Source organism: Lissotriton vulgaris, unplaced genomic scaffold (assembly GCF_964263255.1).
Source record: "Lissotriton vulgaris unplaced genomic scaffold, aLisVul1.2 SCAFFOLD_1872, whole genome shotgun sequence".
Classification (NCBI taxonomy): Eukaryota; Metazoa; Chordata; class Amphibia; order Caudata; family Salamandridae; genus Lissotriton; species Lissotriton vulgaris.
In genome coordinates, this window is record NW_028248775.1 from 411,899 (window position 1) to 438,100 (window position 26,202).

A 26,202-nucleotide genomic window follows, 5' to 3' on the forward strand; every position below is an offset into this window, starting at 1 on the left:
GAGAGAGGGCTGATATCTTCAGGTGCTCTGATGTTAGTGAGAGAGGGCTGATATCTTCACATGCCCATGTTAGTGAGAGAGGGCCGATATCTTCAGGTGCTCTGATGTTAGTGAGAGAGGGCTTGTTATCTTCACGTGCTCTGATGTTACTGAGAGAGGAATGATATCTTCACTTGCTCATGTTAGTGAGAGAGGGCTGATATCTTCACATGCTCATGTTAGTGAGAGAGGGCTGAAATCTTCATGTGCTCTGATGTAAGTGAGAGAGGGCTGATATCTTCACATGCTCTGAAGTGAGTGAGAGAGGGATGATATCTTCATGTGCTCTGATATAAGTGAGAGAGTGCTGATATCTTCACAGGCTCTGATGTTAGTGAGAGAGGGCTGATATCTTCACGTGCTCTGATGTGAGTGAGAGAGGGATGATATCTTCACGTGCTCTGATGTAAGTAAGAGAGGGCTGATATCTTCACATGCTCTGATGTGAGTGAGAGAGGGATGCTATCTTCATGTGCTCTGATATAAGTGAGAGAGGGCTGATATCTTCACATGCTCTGATGTGAGTGAGAGAGGGCTGATATCTTCACCTGCTCATGTTAGTTTGAGAAGGCTGACATCTTCACGTGCCCTGATATGAGTGAGAGAGGGCTGATATCTTCACATGCTCACGTTAGTTTGAGATGGCTGATATCTTCACGTGCCCTGATGTTAGTGAGATAGGGCTGATATCTTCACGTGCTCTGATTTTACTGAGGGAGGGCTGATATCTTCACGTGCTCTGATGTGAGTGAGAGAGGGCTGATATCTTCACGTGCTCATGTTAGTGAGAGAGGGCTGATATCTTTGCGTGCTCTGATGTTAGTGAGAGAGGGCTGATATCTTCATGTGCTCATATTAGTGAGAGAGGGCTGATATCTTCATGTGCTCATGTTAGTGAGAGAGGGCTGATATCTTCACATGCTCTGATGTTAGTGAGAGAGGGCTGATATCTTCAGGTGCTCTGATGTTAGTGAGAGAGGGCTGATATCTTCACGTGCTCATGTTAGTGAGAGAGGGCTGATATCTTCAGGTACTCTGATGTTAGTGAGAGACGGCTGATACCTTCACATGCTCTGATGTTAGTGAGAGAGGGCTGATATCTTCACATGCTCTTGTTAGTGAGAGAGGGCTGATATCTTCACGTGCTCTAATGTGAGTGAGAGACAGCTGATATCTTCACGTGCTCTGATGTTACTGAGAGAGGGCTGATATCTTCACGTGCTCTGATGTGAGTGCGAGAGGGTTGATATCTTCACGTGCTCTAATGTTAGTGAGAAGAAGGAGATATCGTCATGTGGACTGGCATTAGTGAACGAGGGGACGAGATCTTCATATGTCAGTCATTATACTTACTTTTGTGGATCCGCGCATTCCTCAGGGAGAAGCCGGACTGGATGTTGGGGGTAGCTACCACCTGAGATGGAATCCCTGTGCAGGCAGCCTTCAGGGAGCATCTGAACCTGAAGTATAGCAAGAGAGATCCGTGTTAAAAGTGAGCCTGTAACTAGGGGGTGTTAAAAGTGAGCCTGAAACTAGTGGGTGTTAAAAGTCACCCTGTAACTAGGGAGTGTTAAATGTGAGCCTGTAGCTAGTGGGTGTTAAATGTGAGCCTGTATATAAGGGGTGTTAAAAGAAATGCTGTAAATAGGGACTGTAAAAGTGTACCTGTAACTAGTGGGTGTTAAAGGTGAACCTGTAAATAGTGGGTGTTAAAAGAGAGCCTGTAACTAGTGGCTGTTAAAGGTGAGCCTGTAACTAGGGGTTGCTAAAAGAAAATCTGTAAATAGGGACTGTAAAAGTGTACCTGTAACTAGGGAGTGTTAAAGGTGAACCTGTAAATAGTGGGTGTTAAAAGAGAGCCTGTAACTAGTGGGTGTTAAAGGTCAGTGTTAGAAATGGGATTTCTGGTTGGCTAAGGCTTGCGCCAAAGTCAGGCAGAAACCACCATTCTACGTCAGGGCAAGGAAGTCACCCGCCAAGACAACCCCTGCTCACCCCCTTGGTATCTTGGCACGAGCAGTCAGGCCTATCTCGGGGGCAAGGTGTAAAGCATTTGCGCGAGCACCCAGCAACAACACTCCAGGCCCACCACAAATGAAACTCCACACAAGGTTATATATAAAAATAGCCTTTGTATTGTACAAAACACATTAGATAATAAATACACACTTTACAATGTGCCATAGGATTGGGTTGAATTTACAGGGGATTAGGTACATAGGACAGGGCCACGGGCGCCACTGTCAGGAATAAACACTTTTAGAACTAACACTTGGTAGAGTTAGCACTTTGTAGGGATAACCCTTAGCACATAGAACAATGGTAGAACCAAATAGAAAATAGATCACACAACCAGTAATCACTGGTAACAGGTAAGTACCACCTACACAACCCTAACCACCATAGGAAAATATTACGCAGGGAACTAGGACATCACTAGCAACACCTGTACTAGGAAGAACAACCACCTAAGCATCACAATACATTTAGGGGTGTAGGCATAAAAACATTATACATGATGCATCACAACACATTCAGAGGTGTAGGGAAAAAGGCACATGACACATAAAAACACATTCAGAGGTGCAGCACAGAACAATTGCGCAGAAATCACATAAGCCACAACCTGTGACTGTCCCCAGGCCAACTGGCCTCTCTGGGGCTAGAAACGCCCTGTGTCCCAAATGTCAGGGCCGGCTGCGCAGGCAGCCAAAGAGATTGCGCAAAGCCTAAACGTGGCAGCTGCCCACTAAGTGCTGGGCAGCTGAATCCAATGGGCAAAACACACGTGAGAGCCTCGTGGGCTCGAACAAACACTGGGGCCTTAGGAGTTGCTGGGGCTCCAGAAACAAAATGGCGCCTTCAGGGGAGTCCCTCTCCTCTGGGGACATGAGACACAACTGCTCAGGAGCCTTGTGGGCACGAAGGAATGTGGCCCCCAATGGTGGAGTCCCTCTCGGGGGACTCGAGATAAACAAAATGACCCCAGGGCCCTCGTGGGCCAACTCAGCCACGCATCGGTCGGTGGAGTCAAGCTCGTGGGACTCTAAATCATGAAATGCCCCCTGAGCCCCTCGTGGGCTTGAGAAACAACTTGTGCCCCTGGAGCCTAGTGGGCTTGGAAGAAAGATGGCCCCCTTCGTTGGAGTCCCTCTCGGGGGACTCGAAACAAGCAAACTGCCCCCGGAGCCCCCACGGGGCCTTTCAAGACAAATGGTGCCCCCACCATCGGAAGAGCCTCGACAGGCTCTACATCACCAGCGCCCTCACACGGAGAGCGCACACGGGGGCGGGCACCGGCAATGTGCCCCGACGCTCCCTTTGCAGCTACTAACACGGGCCCCACTCACCGGTCTCGGGGGCGGACACAGCGCTCTCCTTCTGCTCTGGGTACCCTCGCACCCGGTCCTGCTTTTGGGGGCCGGGTTTTCTTCACAGGCAGCGGGAGGGGCTCTCTAACTCGTGAGAGCCTTGCTGAAGACAAGACGCTGCAGGTTCCTTCTCACCCCGCGGCTGCAAGGCGGGACTTCCGTTTTGTGGCTTTTGCTTCCGGGTCGCCGCGCGGCGGCCAAGGGGAGTTCCTCTGCAGCAGTTTGGCGGCAATACGGGGTGGGCACCCGTTTCAAAACAAATAAAATCCAAAGTCTGGCATACGAGGGGTAGGCTCCCTCTGAGTTAGACTATAAAGCAGGGTGGGCTCCTGCTCGCCTAAACGGCACCAGACGCAGGGTGGGCCCTGCTCTCCCCTAGATCAACCAGGGGCAAGTGGCCATTAAATTAGCGCTCCTGGGGGGACAATTCCAGCGCTCCTAGGTGCTGCAGGAACCAAGAAATAGGGGCAAAGCGCTCCCCAGCGCCAGAATGCCCCAAAGTCCAGCAAGAGTCTTAGGCAGGCAGGGGGCAAAGGCTGGGCCCAGGATCCAGCTCACAGGACCATCCAGGGAGGAAGGTAGTCCCAGTGGCGGTCCTCCTGGAGCCCAGCAGCAGCAGCCCCCCCCCCTCAAGAAAGAATCCAGGAAGAGAACATTTTGCCAGGGGACACAGCCCCTTTTTATACAGTAAATCCTTTGTCTGTGGGCAGGGTGGGGGAGAAACCAGTTGCAGCTGGTTTTGGAGCACCCTTGATGTGCTCAGCCCCTCTCACTATTCACTGGCCAGGCTAGGGACATCAGTCGCACCACAGGGGGCGGAGCCAGCATTGTGTGGGGAAAGCCCAGCCCTATTCAGGTCCCAGGTGCACCCCTCCCTCACATCAGCATGCTAATCTCAACACTCACCACAGGGGCAGACCCATCCTGACTCCTGGAGCCAGGCTCACCAGCCAGCTCCAGCCAAACACACGCCAGACACAAATTACACAAACATGCCAACTTCTAGAAGTGGCACTTCCACACTAGACACAATCACGCCACATACATCATTGCGCAGCATTTAATCACACGGGTCCGCACATACCAAACTCGCACCTGCACTCCCCATGCATCAGGAACTAACATGGACACATACATTCCCCATGCATTCCTACGGGAGGGCAGGCCAACCTCACTACACGCACTCAGAGTGCGCACGCACTTTCCACTGGGACACAGTGAAAGTGCGCAGAAGCCACAAATCACTAGCACTGGGCCACCACACAAAGCAAAACGTTTGGGGTGAACCTGTCAGAAGGGCCAAGTCCAACAGTCAGCCTGTAACTAGTGGGTGTTAAAAGAGAGCCTGTAACTAGGGGGTGCTAAAATAAAATCTGTAAATAGGGACTGTAAAAGTGTACCTGTAACTAGGGGGTGTTAAAAGGTCAGTCTGTAACTAGTGGATGTTAAAAGGGAGCCTGTAGCTAGTGGGTCTTAAAAGAGAGCCTGTAACTAGTGGGTGTTAAAAGTCCACCTGTAACTAGTGGGTGTTAAAAGAGAGCCAGTAACTAGTGGGCGTTAAAAGAGAGCCTGTAACTAGTGGGTGTTAAAAGGGAGCCTGTAACTAAGGGGTGTTAAATGAAAATCTGCAAATAGGGACCGTAAAAGTGTACCTGTAACTATGGGGTGTTAAAGGTGAACCTGTAAATAGTGGGTGTTAAAAGTGAACCTGTAAATAGTGGTTGTTAAAAGAGAGCCTGTAACTAGTGGGTGTGAAAGGTCAGCCTGCAACTAGTGGGTGTTAAAAGAAAGCCTGTAACTAGTGGGTGTTAAGAGAGCCTGTAACTAGTGGGTGTTACAAGAGAGCCTGTAACTAGGGGGTGTTAAAAGAAAATCTGTAAATAGGGACTGTAAAAGTGTACCTGTAACTAGGAGGTGTTAAAAGTGAACCTGTAAATAGTGGGTGTTAAAAGTGAACCTGTACATAGTGGGTGTTAAAAGAGAGCCTGTAACCAGTGGGTGTTAAAAGTGAACCTGTTACTAGTGAGTGTTAAAAGAGAGCCTGTAACTAGTGGGTGTTAAATGTCAGCCTGTAACTAGTGGGTGTTAAGAGAGCCTGTAACTAGTGGGTGTTAAAAGAAAGCCTGTAACTAGATGGTGTTAAAAGAGAAGTTGTAAATAGTGGGTGTTAAAAGTCAGCCTGTAACTAGTGGATGTTAAAAGAGAGCCTGTTACTAGTGGATGTTAAAAGAGAACCTGTAACTAGTAGGTGTTAAATGAGAGCCTGTAACTAGTGGGTGTTACAAAGTGAGCCTGTAAATAGTGGGTATTAAAAGAGAACCTATAAATACGGGGTGTTACAGGTGAACCTGTACATAGGGTTGTTAAAAGTGAACCTGTAACTAGTGGGTGTTAAAAGTGAGCCTGTAACTGGTGGGTGTTAAATGTGAGCCTGTAGCTAGTGGGTGTTAAAAGTGAGCCTGTAAATAGGGGTGTTAAAACTGAACCTGTAAATAGGGGGTACTAAAAGGGAACCTGTAACTAGTGGGTGTTAAAAGTGAGTCTGTAACTAGCGGGTGGTAAAAATGAGCCTGTAACTAGTGGATGTTAAAAGAGAGCCTGTAGCTAGTGGGACTTAAAAGAGAGCCTGTAACTAGTGGGTGTTAAAAGTCCACCTGTAACTAGTGGGTGTTATGAGAGAGCCTGTAACTAGTGGGTGTTACAAGAGAGCCTGTAACTAGGGGGTGTTAAAAGAAAATCTGTAAATAGGGACTGTAAAAGTGTACCTGTAACTAGGAGGTGTTAAAAGTGAACCTGTAAATAGTGGGTGTTAAAAGTGAACCTGTACATAGTGGGTGTTAAAAGAGAGCCTGTAAGTAGCGGGTGTTAAAAGAGAGCCTGTAACTACTGGGTGTTAAAAGTCAGCCTGTAACTAGTGGGTGTTAAAAGAGAGCCTGTAACTAGTGGGTTTTAAAAGTGAACCTGTAAAAAGTGGGTGTTAAAAGTGAACCTGTAAACAGTGGGTGTTAAAAGTGAACCTGTTACTAGTGAGTGTTAAAAGAGAGCCTTAACTAGTGGGTGTTAAATGTCAGCCTGTAACTAGTGGGTGTTAAGAGAGCCTGTAACTAGTGGGTGTTAAAAGAGAGCCTGTAACTAGTGGGTGTTAAAAGAGAGCCTGTAACTAGATGGTGTTAGAAGAGAGGTTGTAAATAGTGGGTGTTAAAAGTCAGCCTGTAACTAGTGGATGTGAAAAGAGAGTCTGTTACTAGTGGGTGTTAAAAGAGAACCTGTAACTAGTAGGTGTTAAAAGAGAGCCTGTAACTAGTGGGTGTTACAAAGTGAGCCTGTAAGTAGTGGGTATTAAAAGAGAACCTATAAATACGGGGTGTTACAGGTGAACCTGTACATAGGGTTGTTAAAAGTGAACCTGTAACTAGTGGGTGTTAAAAGTGACCCTGTAACTGTTGGGTGTTAAATGTGAGCCTGTAGCTAGTGGGTGTTAAAAGTGAGCCTGTAAATAGGGGTGTTAAAACTGAACCTGTAAATAGGGGGTACTAAAAGGGAACCTGTAACTAGTGGGTGTTTAAAGTGAGTCTGTAACTAGCGGGTGGTAAAAGTGAGCCTGTAACCAGTGGGTGTTAAAATGAGCCTGTAACTAGTGGATGTTAAAAGAGAGCCTGTAGCTAGTGGGACTTAAAAGAGAGCCTGTAACTAGTGGGTGTTAAAAGTCCACCTGTAACTAGTGGGTGTTAAAAGAGAGCCTGTAACTAGTGGGCGTTAAAAAAAGCCTGTGAGTAGTGGGTGTTAAAAGAGAGCCTGTAACTAGTGGATGTTATAAAGTGAGCCTGTAAATACGAGTGTTAAAAGTGAACTTGGGGCTGCAAAAGTGTTCCTGTACATAGGGGTATTAAAAGTGATAGTGTAACTAGTGGGTGTTAACGGTGAGCCTGTAAATACTGGATGTTTAAAGAGAATCTGTAAATAGAAGCTGTAAAAGTGTACCTGTAAATAGGCCTGTAATTTTAGCTAGTGGGTGTTAAAAGTGATCCCGTAATTAGAAGGTGTTAAAAGTGAGCCTGTAACTAGTTGGTGTTAAAAGTGATCCTGTAAATAGTGACTGTTAAAAGTGAGCCTGTATCTAGTGGGTGTTAAAAGTGAGCCTGTAAATAGTAGGTGTTAAAAAAGAATCTGAAAATAGGGGCTGTTAAAGTGTACCTGTAAATAGTGGGTGTTAAACATGAGCCTGTAACTAGGGGGTGTTAAACGTTAACCTGTAAATTGTGGGTGTTAAAAGAGAATCCTTTAATAGTGGCTTAAAAGCAACATTGAAAAATGGGGTATTAAAAGGGAACCTGTAAATAGTGGGTGCTAAAAGTGATCCTGTAACTGGTGGGTGTTAAAAATCATCCTGTAACTAGTGGGTGTTAAAGTGATCCTGTAACTAGTGGGTGTTAAAAGTGAGCCTGTAAGTAGGGGGTGTTAAAAGTGAATCTGTAACTAGTGGGAGTTAAAAGTCAGCCTGTAACTAGTGGGTGTTCAATGTGATCCTGTAACTAGTGGGTGTTAAAAGTTAGCCTGTACATCGTGTTTGTGAAAGGTTAGCTCTAACTAATGAGTGTTACAAAGTGCGCCTGTAAATACGGGTGCTAAAAGTGAACTTGTAAATGGGGGCTGCAAAAAGTGTACCTGTAAATAGAGGTTTTAAAAGTGATCGTGTAACTAGTGGATGTTAAAGGTGAGCTTGTAAATAGTGGATGTTTAAAGAGAATCTGTAAACAGAAACTGTTAACGTGTACCTGTACATGGGGTGTTCAAAGTGAACCTGTAAATAGGTCCTGTAATTTTACCGAGTGGATGTTAAAAGTGATCCTGTAACTAGTAGGTGTTAAAAGTTATCCTGTAACTAGTGGCTCTTAAAAGTGAGCCTGTAACTAGTAGGTGTTAAAAGTGATTCTGTAACTATTGGCTGTTAAAAGTGAGCTTGTAACTTATAGCTGTTAAAGGTGATTCTGTAACTAGTGGCTGTTAAACGTGATCCTGTAACTAGTGGGTGTTTTAAGTGAACCTGTAAATTGTGTTAAAAGAGAATCTGAAAATAGGTACCTGAAATAGTGGGTGTTAAACGGGAGCCTGTAACTAGGGGGTGTTAAACATTAGCCTGTAAATTGTGGGTGTTAAAGGAGAGTCTATAAAAAGGGGCTTAAAAGCATCCCTGTAAATGGGGGTAATAAAAGGAAACCTGTAAATAGTGGGTGCTAAAAGTGATCCTGTAACTAGTGGGTGTTAAAAGAGAGCCTGTAACTAGTCGCTGTTAAAAGAGAGCCTGTAATTAGTGGGTGCTAAAAGAGAGCCTGTAACTAGTGGGTGTTAAAAGTCAGCCTGTAACTAGTGAGTGTTAAAAGTCAGCCTGTAACTAGTGGGTGTTAAAAGTTATCTTCTAACTAGTGGGTGTAACAAAGTGAGCCTGTAATTATGGGTGTTAAAAATGAACTTGTAAATGGGGGCTGCAAAAGTGTACCTGTAAATAGGGGTGTTAAAAGTGATTGTGTAACTAGTGGATGTTAAAGGTGAGCCTGAAAATAGTGGATGTTTATAGAGAATCTGTAAATATAAGCTGTAAAGGTGTACCTGTACATAGGGGTGTTAAAAGTGAACCTGTTAATTGGAGCTGTAATTTTATCTAATGGGTGTTTAAAGTGATCCTGTAACTAGTAGGTGTTAAAAGTAAGCCTGTAACTAGTAGGTGTTAAAACTGATCCTGTAACTAGTGGTTGTTATAAGTGAGCCTGTAATTAGTAGGTGTTAAAAGTGATCCTGTAACTAGTGGCTGTTAAAAGTGAACCTGTAACAAGTAGGTGTTAAAAGTGAACCTGAAGCTAGTGGCTGTTAAAAGTGATCCTGTAACTAGTGGGGGTTAAAAGTGAGCCTGTAAATAGTAGGTGTTAAAAGAGAATCTGAAAATAGGGGCTGTTAAAGTGTACCTGTAAATAGTGGGTGTTAAACGTGAATCTGTAACTAGGGGGTACTAAACGTTAGCTTGTAAATTGTGGGTGTTAAAAGTGAGCCTGTAAATAGGAGGTATAGAAAGGGAACTTGTAAATAGGGGCTTAAAAGCATCCCTGTAAATAGGGGGTATTAAAAGGCGACCTGTAAATAGTGGGTGCTAAAAGTGATCCTGTAACTAGTGGGTGTAAAAAATTATCCTGTAACTAGTGGGTGTTAAAGTGATCCTGTAACTAGTGGGTGTGAAAAGTGAGCCTGTAAATAGCGGGTGTTAAAAGTGAGCCTGTAAATAGGAGGTATTGAAAAGGAACCTGTAAATAGTGGGTGCTAAAAGTGATCCTGTAACTAGTAGGTGTTAAAAGTGAGTCTGTAAATAGTGGGTGTTGAAAGAGAATCTGTAAATAGGAGCTGTAAAAAGGTACCTGTAAAGAGGGTGTTAAAAGTGATCCTGTAAATTGGGACAAAAAATGATGTTAAAAGTGAACCTGTAAATAGTGTGTTTTAAAATCAAAATGTAAAAGTGGGTTTTAAAATCGAAATGGGAAATAATGGATATTAACAATGAACCGAGTCGGTATCAAAATCAAGCCTGTAAACATTGGGTGTTAAAAATTAACCTGTAAATAGTGGACTTAAAATCGAACCTGGAAATAGTGAATGTTAACAGTGAAAGCCACCCACAGGCAGCCTCCCCTCCACCAATCACAACGCAACATAGAGAAAAAGGAAAGTGCCCCCGGCCAACCAAAGCAGTGAGGGCCCACAACAGTGGGCAAACCATACCCCCCCTGCCCTCGAGCAGGCCGCCCACTGCCCTCCCACAACCAGGCACTTCGGCTTTCTCGCATTGCGAGAAGCAGAAACACAAAATGGTAGTTTTACCATCATATGTTTCTGCTTCTCGCACTGAGGGAAAGCAATGGGGTGATACCCCCACGCCCTTATGAAGGAGCCACCACTGATACTAGTTGTTCTTGAACTGCATGGATTAAGGCTTAAAAGTGCCTGGGGAGATATCACTGGCAGGTGTTTGAAGTAATAGAGTTTCGGCTCTAAAAGCGGCCTCTACCCTTCACTGACCCTCAACCTTCCTTGCAGCCCCCTGGACATATAGCTCTAGCCAATGTACTTGCTACAATCGACTTAGGTCAACTTTTACTATTGCAGCATCTTGTACTTTTTTGTTAGTTGAACCATGGAATGGTCTGACCAGACAAATGATGTAATATTGAAAAACAGTGGTCTTTGCAAGAAGCAGAACCTTAGAATGGTAAAACTACCATTTTATGTTTCTGCTTCTCAACTGCGTGTGTGCTCCAAGTCACAGTCTGCTGCAAGCCAGAGTTGGGGAAGCAGCCTGTTGGGGATTGGTAACTCCTAACATGTCAGAGAGAGTGAGGAACCAATTGCTCGTCTTCTGTTCGCACCATCTATAAATCAACGAGCACACAGTGGGTATGCGCAGATTAAATCCTTCTGAAATCTGGTGCACACATGTTTGACTCTGGCATGCTTCTGTCTCCTTGTGCAATTTATTGGGCATCTGTTCATCACTCTTGTCCTTCTCTAGAGCCTCTCGCAGGTCACAGCGCTGAAATGCAGTTAAGGGCTAAATGGATTCGTTGTGTAGATGCTCAGGTACAATAGGTTGTGTCTAATTATTTATTAATGTTCAGGTTTTAAAGCAATGCAGGATACGCCCGGTACTGGACTGCCTACAGTGTGATAACACATGCACACTACAGAGCCAGACATAAGCTGTATCCCGCAGGGCTGCACACTGTTAGTCTGTGGGGGTACTGGTGAGCTGTAAAACACAGGGGTACCTACGATCTGTCAGAGAATGTCTGAGCCGTCACATGGAAAAACTGCGTAAGACCGAGACACTGCATCTCAGGTCCTCATCAAATCATGGCTATCTTTGTCCCACATTTGGCTCGCTGATAGTGGCGCTTGTAGTCCCATAAAGATGGGGTGATCTGTGTGAATGACAGGAGTGGGACAGTGGCAGAATAGAGGGTGTCTGGGGGCTCAGAACCTACGTCCACTTCTTTTCATGCTGCTGGTTGAAACAGAGGTTTTCTGCTGCTGTATAAGAGGCAGCCTATGGAAAACATATAAAATGCATGTCTCCGCAGTCTCAGACAGCACTCAAGTCCAGACAAAGGCAGGCGGGCACACGTCACGTCTATGTAAGAAGGCGGCTCCGAGGAAGCCATTGATCCAGAGCTGCAACGTGTCTGATATTGTTCTACAGTCGCTACAGCGCACTGGGGACTGAAGTCCTTTCAGCAGCCAGGGCTGGTCCAGGTGAGTCACCCTCCTCCCCCACTCCCGCAGTATGTGTCCCTCCTCGTTGTGCCTTTGTTCCTCTTTGTTCAGGTAGTTCTGCGGGTAAGCTCACCCTGATGGGGGTGCTCCAGTGTGTGCCTGAAAGGGCCTGGGCTCACCATATAAACTCTGCCAGGGTTCGCACTAAGCCATGTCTATACAAAAGTATATTCCCACCTCCAGCCAGTACCACGGAAAGGAGTGACTGGCATTTTCCAACCACGAAAGATCCCTTTTGTGGGGTAGTTGTCACAAATGCGTAAATTACAATTACCGACCTCTACTACTCTCTGATTACAACTGGACACTTGTGTTTTCCAGTCAGAGGCATCCAACACAGTGCAAACTAAGTACAGGTTTTGGCTGAGGTTAAAGAAATGCATTAAGACCACATTGATTCAACTCTGAGATCTGATATTTTTACCATACAACAATAAGGGGCATAGTCACCCTTAGTGCATAAGGTGCAGTAGCAGCGGCGCCACTGAACCCTAGAAATTGCTGTATTTCTCCACCCCAACAGCAGCCAAAGGGGACAGTTTCTTTGCTTGCACAAAGGCTTATTACATTCTTGCTATACCCTGATATAAATGGCAACACCCCCCCTCTACCCATCCGTCTGTGACAAACAATATTTTGAAACCCGTCGAACAAATGTAGCCAGGACAGGCCATTATAAATCAGTAAACCAGGTCTCTGTAAATAATAGAAAATGCAGGGGTCGAGATAAACAAGATCCACACCTCCCCAAGGACCTACAAGTAACTAGTCCTCTTGTTAAATCTAGTTTAAATCTGTCCGACCACTTGCTTATATTTCAACTTCACTTCCCTCTCGCAGTGGACTCCAGGGCCCTGCAGGAGAACATTATGTTGTAAATCTCTTTGGTGTCATTTTCCTAGTACCTCCCTCATAAAGTGAGACTGTATCTGCTTCGGACGGTCCCTCATGGCTGCTGTACCCCGAGGTTTGATGTCCCTTGGACTTGTGAACTCCACATGGACACGCGCTGGCAAGGACTCACTTGGAAGGGTCCGATACGTGCAGCCGCAGTCCGCTCGCGCCTTTCTTACCCCAAAGACTTCGCTGCTGGCTTCCTTCACCCCACCCATGGCCCCCTCCAAACCCCCCATGTAATGATGGACGTCATTACTGACACATGATGCATGGGTGTGCTTGGAATTTTTGGCTGCAGCTTTTATTATCCTGTATGTTAGGCATGTGACCGACACCCTAAGGGCATAAATCACTTTGACAGGGTCGTTAATCACGCCCTGTCATAAATCAATCACGGCTGATCATACTCATGTCATAAATCATGTCACACTCCAATCGTTACTATGCCATAAATCATACGTGTCAATTTGGGACGTAAATCAAGTTTCTGTGTTGGAATGATCCCCTTTCAGCTGGGGGTAACCTCTCACTGATGTTAGGCCCCACTCGCTACCTTGTCTGTCCATTTGTGCCCGCCCGTCTGGCAGGTCTGGGCTGCAAGTTTCTTGCCCGGCATACTGCCCCTGTTGGCCGACGTACCCTGCCATACGTCATCCCCAGGTATATAGCCTCCATCCACCACCCCGCCATGCCGGGGTATGACTTATCCTGCCTTAAGTCATCCCCACGTAAGTAGCCTCCATCCACCACCCCACCATGCCAGGGTGTGACTTACCCTGCCATACGTCATCCCCAGGTAAGTAGCCTTCATCTGCCACCCCGCCATGCCGGGGTGTGACTTATCCTGCCTTAAGTCATCCCCAGGTAAGTAGCCTTCATCTGCCACCCCGCCATGCCGGGGTGTGACTTATCCTGCCTTAAGTCATCCCCAGGTAAGTAGCCTGCATCCGCCACACCGCCATGCCTGGGTGTGACTTATCCTGCCTTAAGTCATCCCCAGGTAAGTAGCCTCCATCCACCACCCCGCCATGCCGGGGTGTAACTTACCCTGCCAGACGTCATCCCCAGGTAAGTAGCCTGCAACCACCACCCCGCCATGCCGGGGTGTGACATATCTTGCCTTAAGTCATCCCCAGGTAAGTAGCCTTCATCCGCAACCCCGCCATGCCGGGGTGTGACATATCTTGCCTTAAGTCATCACCAGGTAAGTAGCCTTCATCCGCCACCCCGCCATGCCGGGGTGTGACATATCTTGCCTTAAGTCATCCCAAGGTAAGTAGACTTCATCCGCCACCCCGCCATGCCGGGGTGTGACTTATCCTGCCTTAAGTCATCCCCAGGTAAGTAGCCTCCATCCACCACCCCGCCATGCCGGGGTGTGACTTACCCTGCCAGGCGTCATCCCCAGGTAAGTAGCCTGCAACCACCACGACGCCATGCCTGGGTGTGACTTACCCTGCCATATGTCATCTCCAGGTAAGTAGCCTGCAAACACCACCCCGCCATGCAGGAGTGTGACTTATCCTGCCTTAAGTCATCCCACGTAAGTAGCCTCCATCCACCACCTCTCCATGCCTGGGTGTGACTTATCCTGCCTTAAGTCATCCCCAGGTAAGTAGCCTTTATCCGCCACCCCGCCATGCCAGGGTGTGACTTATCCTGCCTTAAGTCATCCCTACGTAAGTAGCCTGCATCCGCCACCCCGCCATGCCTGGGTGTGACTTACCCTGCCATACATCATCCCCAAGTAAGTAGTCTGCAAACACCACCCGCCATGCCAGGGTGTGACTTATCTTGCCTTAAGTCATCCCCAGGTAAGTAGCCTTCATCTGCCACCCCGCCATGCCGGGGTGTGACATATCTTGCCTTAAGTCATCACCAGGTAAGTAGACTTCATCCGCCACCCCGCCATGCCGGGGTGTGACTTATCTTGCCTTAAGTCATCCCCAGGTAAGTAGCCTTCATCTGCCACCCCGCCATGCCGGGGTGTGACATATCTTGCCTTAAGTCATCACCAGGTAAGTAGACTTTATCCACCACCCCGCCATGCCGGAGTGTGACTTACCCTGCCAGATTTCATCCCCAGGTAAGTAGCCTCCAACCACCACCACGCCATGCCTGGGTGAAACTTACCCTGCCAAATGTCATCCCCAGGTAAGTAGCCTGCATCCGCCACCCCACCATGCCTGGGTGTGACTTACCCTGCCATATGTCATCTCCAGGTAAGTAGCCTGCAAACACCACCCCGCCATGCAACAGTGTGACTTATCCTGCCTTAAGTCATCCCACGTAAGTAGCCTCCATCCACCACCTCTCCATGCCAGGGTGTGACTTATCCTGCCTTATGTCATCCCCAGGTAAGTTGCCTTCATCCACCACCTCTCCATGCCGGGGTATGACTTATCCTGCCTTAAGTCATCCCCAGTTAAGTAGCCTCCATCCACCACCCCGCCATGCCGGGGTGTGACTTACCCTGCCAGACGTCATCCCCAGGTAAGTATCCTGCAACGGTCACCCCGCCATGTCGGAGTATGACTTACCCTGCCATAGGTCATCCCCAGGTAAGTAGCCTGAATCCGCCGACCCGCCATGGCAGGGTGTGACTTACCCTGCCATACGTCATCCCCACGTAAGTAGCATGCAACCACCTCCCCGCCATGCCGGGGTGTGACTTTTCCTGCCTTAAGTCATCCCCGGGTAAGTAACCTTCATCTGCCACCCCGCCATGCCGGGGTGTGACTTACCCTGCCAGACATCATCCCCAGGTAAGTAGCCTTCATCCACCACCTCTCCATGCCGGGGTGTGACTTGCCCTGCCTTAAGTCATCCCCAGGTAAGTAGCCTCCATCCACCATCCCGCCATGCTGGGGTATGACTTACCCTTCCATACTTCGTCCCCAGGTAAGTAGCCTGAATCCGCCACCCCGCCATGCCAGGGTGTGACTTACCCTGCCATATGTCATCTCCAGGTAAGTAGCCTGCAAACACCACCCCGCCATGCAGGAGTGTGACTTATCCTGCCTTAAGTCATCCCACGTAAGTAGCCTCCATCCACCACCCCGCCATGCCTGGGTGTGACTTATCCTGCCTTAAGTCATCCCCAGGTAAGTTGCCTTTATCCGCTACCCCGCCATGCCGGGGTGTGACTTATCCTGCCTTAAGTCATCCCCACGTAAGTAGCCGGCATCTGCCACTACGCCATGCTAGGGTGTGACTTACCCTGCCATACGTCATCCCCAGGTAAGTATCCTTCATCCACCACCTCTCCATGCCGGGGTATGACTTATCCTTCCTTAAGTCATCCCCAGGTAAGTAGCCTTCATCCACCACCCCGCCATGCCGGGGTGTAACTTACCCTGCCAGACGTCATCCCCAGGTAAGTAGCCTGCAACCACCACCCCGCCATGCCGGGGTGTGACATATCTTGCCTTAAGTCATCCCCAGGTAAGTAGCCTTCATCCGCCACCCCGCCATGCCGGGGTGTGACATATCTTGCCTTAAGTCATCACCAGGTAAGTAGCCTTCATCCGCCACCCCGCCATGCCGGGGTGTGACATATCTTGCCTTAAGTCATCCCAAGGTAAGTAGACTTCATCCGCCACCCAGCCATGCCGGGGTGTGACTTATCCTGCCTTAAGTCATCCCCAGGTAAGTAGCCTCCATCCACCACCCCGCCATGCCGGGGTGTGACTTACCCTGCCAGGCGTCATCCCCAGGTAAGTAGCCTGCAACCACCACCACGCCATGCCTGGGTGTGACTTACCCTGCCATATGTCATCTCCAGGTAAGTAGCCTGCAAACACCACCCCGCCATGCAGGAGTATGACTTATCCTGCCTTAAGTCATCCCACGTAAGTAGCCTCCATCCACCACCTCTCCATGCCTGGGTGTGACTTATCCTGCCTTAAGTCATCCCCAGGTAAGTAGCCTTTATCCGCCACCCCGCCATGCCAGGGTGTGATTTATCCTGCCTTAAGTCATCCCTACGTAAGTAGCCTGCATCCGCCACCCCGCCATGCCTGGGTGTGACTTACCCTGCCATACATCATCCCCAAGTAAGTAGTCTGCAAACACCACCCGCCATGCCAGGGTGTGACTTATCTTGCCTTAAGTCATCCCCAGGTAAGTAGCCTTCATCTGCCACCCCGCCATGCCGGGGTGTGACATATCTTGCCTTAAGTCATCACCAGGTAAGTAGACTTCATCCGCCACCCCGCCATGCCGGGGTGTGACTTATCTTGCCTTAAGTCATCCCCAGGTAAGTAGCCTTCATCTGCCACCCCGCCATGCCGGGGTGTGACATATCTTGCCTTAAGTCATCACCAGGTAAGTAGACTTCATCCGCCACCCCGCCATGCCGGAGTGTGACTTACCCTGCCAGATTTCATCCCCAGGTAAGTAGCCTCCAACCACCACCACGCCATGCCTGGGTGAAACTTACCCTGCCAAATGTCATCCCCAGGTAAGTAGCCTGCATCCGCCACCCCACCATGCCTGGGTGTGACTTACCCTGCCATATGTCATCTCCAGGTAAGTAGCCTGCAAACACCACCCCGCCATGCAACAGTGTGACTAATCCTGCCTTAAGTCATCCCACGTAAGTAGCCTCCATCCACCACCTCTCCATGCCAGGGTGTGACTTATCCTGCCTTATGTTATCCCCAGGTAAGTTGCCTTCATCCACCACCTCTCCATGCTGGGGTATGACTTATCCTGCCTTAAGTCATCCCCAGTTAAGTAGCCTCCATCCACCACCCCGCCATGCCGGGGTGTGACTTACCCTGCCAGACGTCATCCCCAGGTAAGTATCCTGCAACGGTCACCCCGCCATGTCGGAGTATGACTTACCCTGCCATAGGTCATCCCCAGGTAAGTAGCCTGAATCCGCCGACCCGCCATGGCAGGGTGTGACTTACCCTGCCATACGTCATCCCCACGTAAGTAGCATGCAACCACCTCCCCGCCATGCCGGGGTGTGACTTTTCCTGCCTTAAGTCATCCCCGGGTAAGTAACCTTCATCTGCCACCCCGCCATGCCGGGGTGTGACTTACCCTGCCAGACATCATCCCCAGGTAAGTAGCCTTCATCCACCACCTCTCCATGCCGGGGTGTGACTTGCCCTGCCTTAAGTCATCCCCAGGTAAGTAGCCTCCATCCACCATCCCGCCTTGCTGGGGTATGACTTACCCTTCCATACTTCGTCCCCAGGTAAGTAGCCTGAATCCGCCACCCCACCATGCCGGGGTGTGACTTATCCTGCCTTAAGTAATCCCCATGTAAGTAGCCTGCATCTGCCACCCGCCATGCCAGGGTGTGACTTACCCTGCCATAAGTCCTCCCCAGGTAAGTAGCCTTCATGCGCCACCCCGCCATGCTCAGGGGTGACTTACCCTGCCATAAGTCATCCTCGGGTAAGTAGCCTGCATGCGCCACCCCACCATGCTTGGGGGGGACTTACCCTGCCATACGTCATCCCGGCGAAGTAGCCTGCATCTGCTAACCCGACATGCCGGGGTTTGCCCTTTTTTCAGCATTAGCTTCTTGGCCTACTGCTGCCTTCACTGGTGCCTCCTTCTTCTGGACTGCAGCACTGATTTTTCCCTTAGTGTGGGTGGGTGTCAGTTCTGTAGCGCGCTGCCCCGCTTCTAGTCATGCGCAGGCCGTAAGGGCATCATCTCTTATAAACCCCATTGCCCCCTTTCCTCGGCAGTGTTATCGCACACTCATGATTGGCCCATGGGTTTTTGTGTGACTTCAGCTCCTTTTGGCCCCTCATTTCCTGGGAGTGGGGGTCCTTCCCTTTCCTGCTGCAGTTTGGCCATTTAAAACCTGGTAGCCACGGGCTTCTGGTAAGGCGCCAGTCCTCCGAGGCCTCTCGGAGGGCAGCCTCTGCCAAAACATTTTAAGATGGTGAGTGCACAATCGGCCTTGTGCTTGTTCTCCAGCTAAGGAGGGTGTCTGTCTTCCCTGGCTGCTCAGGGCTTCCCCTTCTGAGGAGGTCACAGCAGCAGAACTCCCCCCAAGTCCAGGCCTTTTCCAACTGTGTGTAGGATAGAAGTGAAAGCAAAACAAAGACCTCCCACGTGGTCCCTCAACCGCTTCTGCTGTTATTGTACAGTAAGTGAAAGTGAGCTACTGGGTGCTGAGTGCCAGAAGTCAATCAAAGGTCATCCCATCCAACCACCACAGTCAATATCTTCCTCGACCCAATCAAAAGCTGTGTTAGCCACCAGTACAGCCAACATAGTAATTGCCCAATCAAAGGCTGAGCTAGCCAGACAGGCCAGGTAGCATCTTCATTGCCTAATCTAAAGCTGAGCTAGCCAGACAGGCCAGGTAGCATCTTCATTGCCTAATCTAAAGCTGAGCTAGCCAGACAGGCCAGGTAGCATCTTCATTGCCTAATCTAAAGCTGAGCTAGTCAGACAGGCCAGGTTGCATCTTCATTGCCTAATCTAAAGCTGAGCTAGCCAGACAGGCCAGGTAGCATCTTCATTGCCTAATCTAAAGCTGAGCTAGCCAGACAGGCCAGGTAGCATCTTCATTGCCTAATCTAAAGCTGTGCTAGCCAGACAGGCCAGGTAGCATCTTCATTGCCTAATCTAAAGCTGTGCTAGCCAGACAGGCCAGGTAGCATCTTCATTGCCTAATCTAAGGCTGAGCTAGCCAGAAAGGCCAGGTAGCATCTTCATTGCCTAATCTAAAGCTGAGCTAGCCAGACAGGCCAGGTAGCATCTTCAGTGCCTAATCTAAAGCTGTGCTAGCCAGACAGCACAGGTAGCATCTTCATACCCTAATCTAAAGCTGTGCTAGCCAGACAGGCCAGGTAGCATCTTCATTGCCTAATCTAAAGCTGAGCTAGCCAGACAGGCCAGGTAGCATCTTCATACCCTAATCTAAAGCTGTGCTAGCCAGACAGGCCAGGTAGCATCTTCAGTGCCTAATATAAAGCTGTGCTAGCCAGACAGCACAGGTAGCATCTTCATACCCTAATCTAAAGCTGTGCTAGCCAGACAGCACAGGTAGCATCTTCATACCCTAATCTAAATCTGTGCTAGCCAGACAGGCCAGGTAGCATGTTCATACCCTTATCTAAAGCTGTGCTAGCCAGACAGGCCAGGTAGCATCTTCATTGCCTAATCTAAAGCTGTGCTAGCCAGACAGGCCAGGTAGCATCTTCATTGCCTAATCTAAAGCTGAGCTAGCCAGACAGGCCAGGTAGCATCTTCATTGCCTAATCTAAAGCTGAGCTAGCCAGACAGGCCAGGTAGCATCTTCATTGCCTAATCTAAAGCTGAGCTAGTCAGACAGGCCAGGTTGCATCTTCATTGCCTAATCTAAAGCTGAGCTAGCCAGACAGGCCAGGTAGCATCTTCATTGCCTAATCTAAAGCTGAGCTAGCCAGACAGGCCAGGTAGCATCTTCATTGCCTAATCTAAAGCTGTGCTAGCCAGACAGGCCAGGTAGCATCTTCATTGCCTAATCTAAAGCTGTGCTAGCCAGACAGGCCAGGTAGCATCTTCATTGGCTAATCTAAGGCTGAGCTAGCCAGAAAGGCCAGGTAGCATCTTCATTGCCTAATCTAAAGCTGAGCTAGCCAGACAGGCCAGGTAGCATCTTCAGTGCCTAATCTAAAGCTGTGCTAGCCAGACAGCACAGGTAGCATCTTCATACCCTAATCTAAAGCTGTGCTAGCCAGACAGGCCAGGTAGCATCTTCATTGCCTAATCTAAAGCTGAGCTAGCCAGACAGGCCAGGTAGCATCTTCATACCCTAATCTAAAGCTGTGCTAGCCAGACAGGCCAGGTAGCATCTTCAGTGCCTAATATAAAGCTGTGCTAGCCAGACAGCACAGGTAGCATCTTCATACCCTAATCTAAAGCTGTGCTAGCCAGACAGCACAGGTAGCATCTTCATACCCTAATCTAAATCTGTGCTAGCCAGACAGGCCAGGTAGCATGTTCATACCCTTATCTAAAGCTGTGCTAGCCAGACAGGCCAGGTAGCATCTTCATTGCCTAATCTAAAGCTGTGCTAGCCAGACAGGCCAGGTAGCATCTTCATTGCCTAATCTAAAGCTGTGCTAGCCAGACAGCACAGGTAGCATCTTCATACCCTAATCTAAAGCTGAGCTAGCCAGACAGGCCAGGTAGCATCTTCATTGCCTAATCTAAAACTGTGCTAGCCAGACAGGCCAGGTAGCATCTTCATTGCCTAATCTAAAGCTGTGCTAGCCAGACAGCACAGGTAGCATCTTCATACCCTAATCTAAAGCTGAGCTAGCCAGACAGGCCAGGTAGCATCTTCATTGCCTAATCTAAAGCTGTGCTAGCCAGACAGCACAGGTAGCATCTTCATACCCTAATCTAAAGCTGTGCTAGCCAGACAGCACAGGTAGATCTTCATACCCTAATCTAAAGCTGTGCTAGCCAGACAGCATAGGTAGCATCTTCATACCCTAATCTAAAGCTGTGCTAGCCAGACAGCACAGGTAGCATCTTCATACCCTAATCTAATGCTGTGCTAGCCAGACAGGCCAGGTAGCATCTTCATACCCTAATCTAAAGCTGTGCTAGCCAGATAGGCCAGGTAGCATCTTCATACCCTAATCTAAAGCTGTGGTAGCCAGACAGGCCAGGTAGCATCTTCATACCCTAATCTAAAGCTGAGCAAGCCAGACAGGCCAGGTAGCATCTTCATTGCCTAATCTAAAGCTGAGCTAGCCAGACAGCACAGGTAGATCTTCATACCCTAATCTAAAGCTGTGCTAGCCAGACAGCACAGGTAGCATCTTCATACCCTAATCTAAAGCTGTGCTAGCCAGACAGCACAGGTAGCATCTTCATACCCTAATCTAAAGCTGTGCTAGCCAGACAGGCCAGGTAGCATCTTCATACCCTAATCTAAAGCTGTGCTAGCCAGATAGGCCAGGTAGCATCTTCATACCCTAATCTAAAGCTGTGGTAGCCAGACAGGCCAGGTAGCATCTTCATACCCTAATCTAAAGCTGTGCTAGCCAGACAGGCCAGGTAGCATCTTCATTGCCTAATCTAAAGCTGTGCTAGCCAGACAGGCCAGGTAGCATCTTCATACCCTAATCTAAAGCTGTGGTAGCCAGACAGCACAGGTAGCATCTTCATTGCCTAATCTAAAGCTGAGCTAGCCAGACAGGCCAGGTACTATCCCTGGAGATGCGAGGGCCCTGGTCCCCAGAGATGCTCCAAGCATGAGTGGCCTTTACCTTCATGTGTGGAACCCCCTTCTTCTGAGACACCCTTTATGTCCTGGCCAAGAACACATTAATAAAGGAATGCGCCCTCATCCATGCCTCAAGAGCGCCCCATCACACAAGATACAGCCAAGGGGCAATGGAAGGACCCTAATATGGAGGTTCATTGGATGGTCAGCTGGTGGGGGCGGGGCGTCTGTGGTCTCTCTCCCAGGGCAACAGAAATAAAGGCTAATGTCTCTGTCCCAGATATCCAGGGTCACCGTCAAACAATCACCCCAAAACTGGATGTGAGCACAACAGCCACTCTCCTTTGGCGGTGCGTGCAACCCTGACAAGGTTGTACTGAGGCAAGAGTGACAGGCTCCCTGACCTATCAGGTGCCTCTGGCTGCAGTGCGCAAAGAACGCTTGATACAGGGTCATCAGCAGTGATGAGATGCAGATGCTCGTACCTCTGGCTTTCATCGGTGCAGTTCTCGTTGCTGAAGCTGAAGAACTGGCAGAGAGGCAGGTCATTGCATACGAGCTGGCAGCGGTCCGCATCTGGACTCAGGGCGCTGCCGATCTCATGTCCGGGGAAATTGATCCCATCGAGAACCAGGTCGCTGCATTCAAGGCCACCTACAAGAGATGCAGAGAGACAGGTTATGCTATGTTAAAAGTTGCTTATAAAGCACACCTACACCCAGGAGTTTCATGGCGCTACTTAGAACCTACCAAGACCGAGAGGAGTTATTTATGAGCTCTCGTAAACAACCACGTTTTCAATAATTTCCTGAATTCAAGTAGATCTGTGCAAGATCAAATCTCCAAAGGGAGTGAATTCCATAATCTGGTGGCTAGGAAAGCGAATCGTCGTCCACCTTGTTGTTTCCGTTTATAAGTGGGAGTAGCAAGTAGCTGGAGATCCATTGAACGGAGGTGGCGTGAAGTTATATACCTCGTCAAGAGTGTGTTAATGAATTTAGGACTCTTGCCATGCAGTGATTTAGGAATCAGGCATCCCGTTTTGAATTCCACCCCTTCAGATATTGGGAACCAATAAAGTTTCTTCAGTAAGGGTCTGGCTGAAAGCCATCTAGGCTGTTGATGGATCAGTCTGGCAGCGGATTCTGGATGATTTGGAGCCTCTTACTGAGGTAGAGTGGCAGTCCCAAGAAGATTGAATTAGCGTAATCTAGGTGTGAAATCACCAAGGCTATCGTAACCTGTATTAGTGCTGCGTGAGTGAGCAGGCGACTAATCTTCCTAATTTCACGTTGCTGAAGAAAGCATTTAGAAACCACTGAGCCCACCTGGGCTCTTAGTGACAGATCATTATCTATAATAACCCCAAGGCTTTTAACCGAGCTGGTGGGGAGCCAAGTTCTGATGGCCAATATTGTGGTCCCCAGAAATTCTTGCTCTTACCTGCGAGTAGTAGTTCTGTCTTACTAGGCTTGAGCTTTAGATGGTTCTGGTCCATCCGTTGGCGGATATAGGTCATGGTGGCCTGAAATTCAACTACTGAATTATGCGAATTATCAAAAGTAAAAATCAGCTGAAGGTCATCTGCATAGTTGAAAGTTGTCACATTCATTTTCTTCAGAGACTGAATCAGAGGGAGAAGATATACATTAAATAGATGGGGGGGAAAGAGAGGAGCCTTGGGGGACCCCGCATGTTGTTGTTAACTTAGGGGCTGTGAAGGTAGCAAGACGTACTGACTGAGTGTGTCCTTTAAGAAAGGAGCTGATCCAATGAAAGGCTGTACCCTGGATGCCCGCCTGTCTGACACAGTCTTCCAGTATACTGTGGTCGACCGTGTCAAACGCGGCCGAAAGGTCTAGTAATACCAGGGCCTGAGGGGTGTCTTCGTCCGCTTTCTTATGCAGTTCGTCAATGACTGCCAGTACTACTGACTCTGTAGAATGGGCAGGTCGAAAACCCGCCTGGTGACGTTCAAGATAACCAGGCGTTTCCAAAAAACTGGAGAGACAGCTTGCCACATATGCCTCTAGCACCTTTGCCAGAAAGGGAAGCAAGGACATAGGAGGATAATTTGACAAGTTCAAGGGATCAATGCCAGACGTTTTTAGAAGGGGGACCACAATTGCATCTTTAAAGGCTTTGGGGACGTAGCCCTGTGAGAGGGACTCTTTTAAGCAGGGTCACAGCCAATGTTGGTAAAGCCGAAAATATGTTTTTTAGGATATAGGGCGGACAGCAGTCCAAGGGGGAACCAGATTTGATTTTGGACAAAAGATTCAGAAAGACTTCATTGTTGGTGGCCGGGAAGGCATCCAAAGTAAGAGGGTTCATAAATGAGCTTGGAAGGGTCTCATTAAGGTTTGTTTTAGGGATACCCACTTTGATGATGTTTATTTTATCCAAAAAGAAATGATTGAGAGAATTACAGAAGTCTTGAAAGGTGTAAGAAGAGGTAAGACTCTGTCTGTATTAGATAATTCATTGACGATTGCAAAGATTTCCCTTGACCCATCAGATGAGCTAAGGATTCTAGAGGAGTAACGTGAGGCCTTTGCTGCACTTATGGCTTTTTTATATTCCTTCTGCACCATATGAATAGATATGCTTGTCTTCAGGGGAGTAGTTTAATCTCCACCTGCGTTCTTTTTGACGTACTGTGAGTTCAAGCTTTTTTAGCTCTGGGGAGAACCTTTTGTGTGCCTCAGAGCGGCAAGCCTGTTGAAGCTTTTTGAGAGGTGCGTGCAAGTCGCTGGCTCCTGTGATCCAAGCTGAAATGTTAGCCTCGGAGAGGTCTACGTCAGAAGCTACCGTAACAGGTTGGTTGGCTAGGGTGTTCCAAAATTCTTGTTTATTCAGAGAGACCCATGCCCTAATCATGCCCCCGCAACCGTAGGAGTCTTTTCGGCAATGGGCATAGTGACTGATAGTTTTAATAAATGATGGTCTCACCATATACAAGGTAAGATCGTGGGGGCAGATACTGTCCAGTGTGCTGTCCAAACCTGGTCCAGAGTGTGACCTTTGTTGTGCGTGGCCGCGTTCACATGCTGAGTGAAGTTCAGGTTTGTTAAAAACTCAGTTAGTTCTGCCGATTGGGGCCCTCCCTGAGGGTCATAAGACCAGTCATTTAGATCACTAGTAAGCAATGTTTTAGTGTAGTTAGTTGCAAAGTTGGCCATTTCCTCACTTAGCAGTGTAGGAAATTGCTGCCTGTGCTGTGGGGGCCTGTAGATCAGAACACAGATTAAAGGACCAGATTTAGAATCTAGTTGAAGTTCACCAGCCAATCCCGGGGATCCCAGCCTTCCACTGAGAGCTGGTGAAGGATCCCATTAAATGCATCTGTAATTTAGAATAGAGATGATACAAGAGCCGCTGACGGATAGTGTGCATAAGGGATCTGTGATTTAGAACAGTGTGGATCCAATGAGCTGATGATGGATAGCGTGTGGAAGGGATCTGTGGTTTAGAACAGTGTGGATCCCATGAGCTGTTGATGGATAGCGTGCCGAAGGGATCTTTGATTTAGAACAGTGTGGATCCCATGAGCTGTTGAGGGATAGCGTGTGGAAGAGATCTGTGATTTAGAACAGTGTGGATCCAATGAGCTGATGATGGATAGCGTGTGGAAGGGATCTGTGGTTTAGAACAGTGTGGATCCCATGAGCTGTTGATGGATAGCGTGCCGAAGGGATCTTTGATTTAGAACAGTGTGGATCCCATGAGCTGTTGAGGGATAGCGTGTGGAAGAGATCTGTGATTTAGAACAGTGTGGATCCAATGAGCTGATGATGGATAGCGTGTGGAAGGGATCTGTGGTTTAGAACAGTGTGGATCCAATGAGCTGTTGATGGATAGCGTGTGGAAGAGATCTGTGATTTAGAACAGTGTGGATCCAATGAGCTGCTGACGGATAGCGTTTGGAAGGGATCTGTGATTTGGAACAGTGTGGATCCAATGAGCTGCTGACGGATAGCGTGTGGAAGGGATCCGTGATTTAGAACGGTGTGGACCCTATGAGCTGTTGACGGATAGCGTGCAGAAGGGATCTGTGATTTAGAACAGTGTGGATCCAATGAGCTGCTGACGGATAGCGTTTGGAAGGGATCTGTGATTTGGAACAGTGTGGATCCAATCAGCTGCTGACGGATAGCGTGTGGAAGGGATCTATGATTTGGAACAGTGTGGATCCTATGAGCTGCTGATGGATAGCGTGTGGAAGGGATCTGTGATTTAGAACAGTGTGGATCCAATGAGCTGTTGAGGGATAGCGTGTGAAAGGGATCTGTGATTTAGAACAGTTTGGATCCAATGACCTGTTGATGCATAGTGTGTGGAAGGGATCTGTGATTTAGTACAGTTTGGATCCAATGAGCTGAT

At 48.4% G+C, this 26,202-nt stretch overlaps 1 protein-coding gene across 1 annotated transcript in view; it reads right to left on the reverse strand.

Annotated features, from left to right (window-relative positions):
• The window catches only part of LOC147663833 (coagulation factor XI-like), a 72,407-nt gene that overhangs the window by 21,548 nt on the left and 24,657 nt on the right, over positions 1 to 26,202 (reverse strand). The window contains exons 4-5 of the mRNA XM_086950170.1: positions 22,305 to 22,473; positions 1,393 to 1,499 (exon numbers count right to left, since the gene is read on the reverse strand). Of these exons, the coding sequence (XP_086806296.1) occupies positions 1,393 to 1,499; positions 22,305 to 22,473 (276 nt within the window). The remainder of the gene's footprint in view (positions 1 to 1,392; positions 1,500 to 22,304; positions 22,474 to 26,202) is intronic.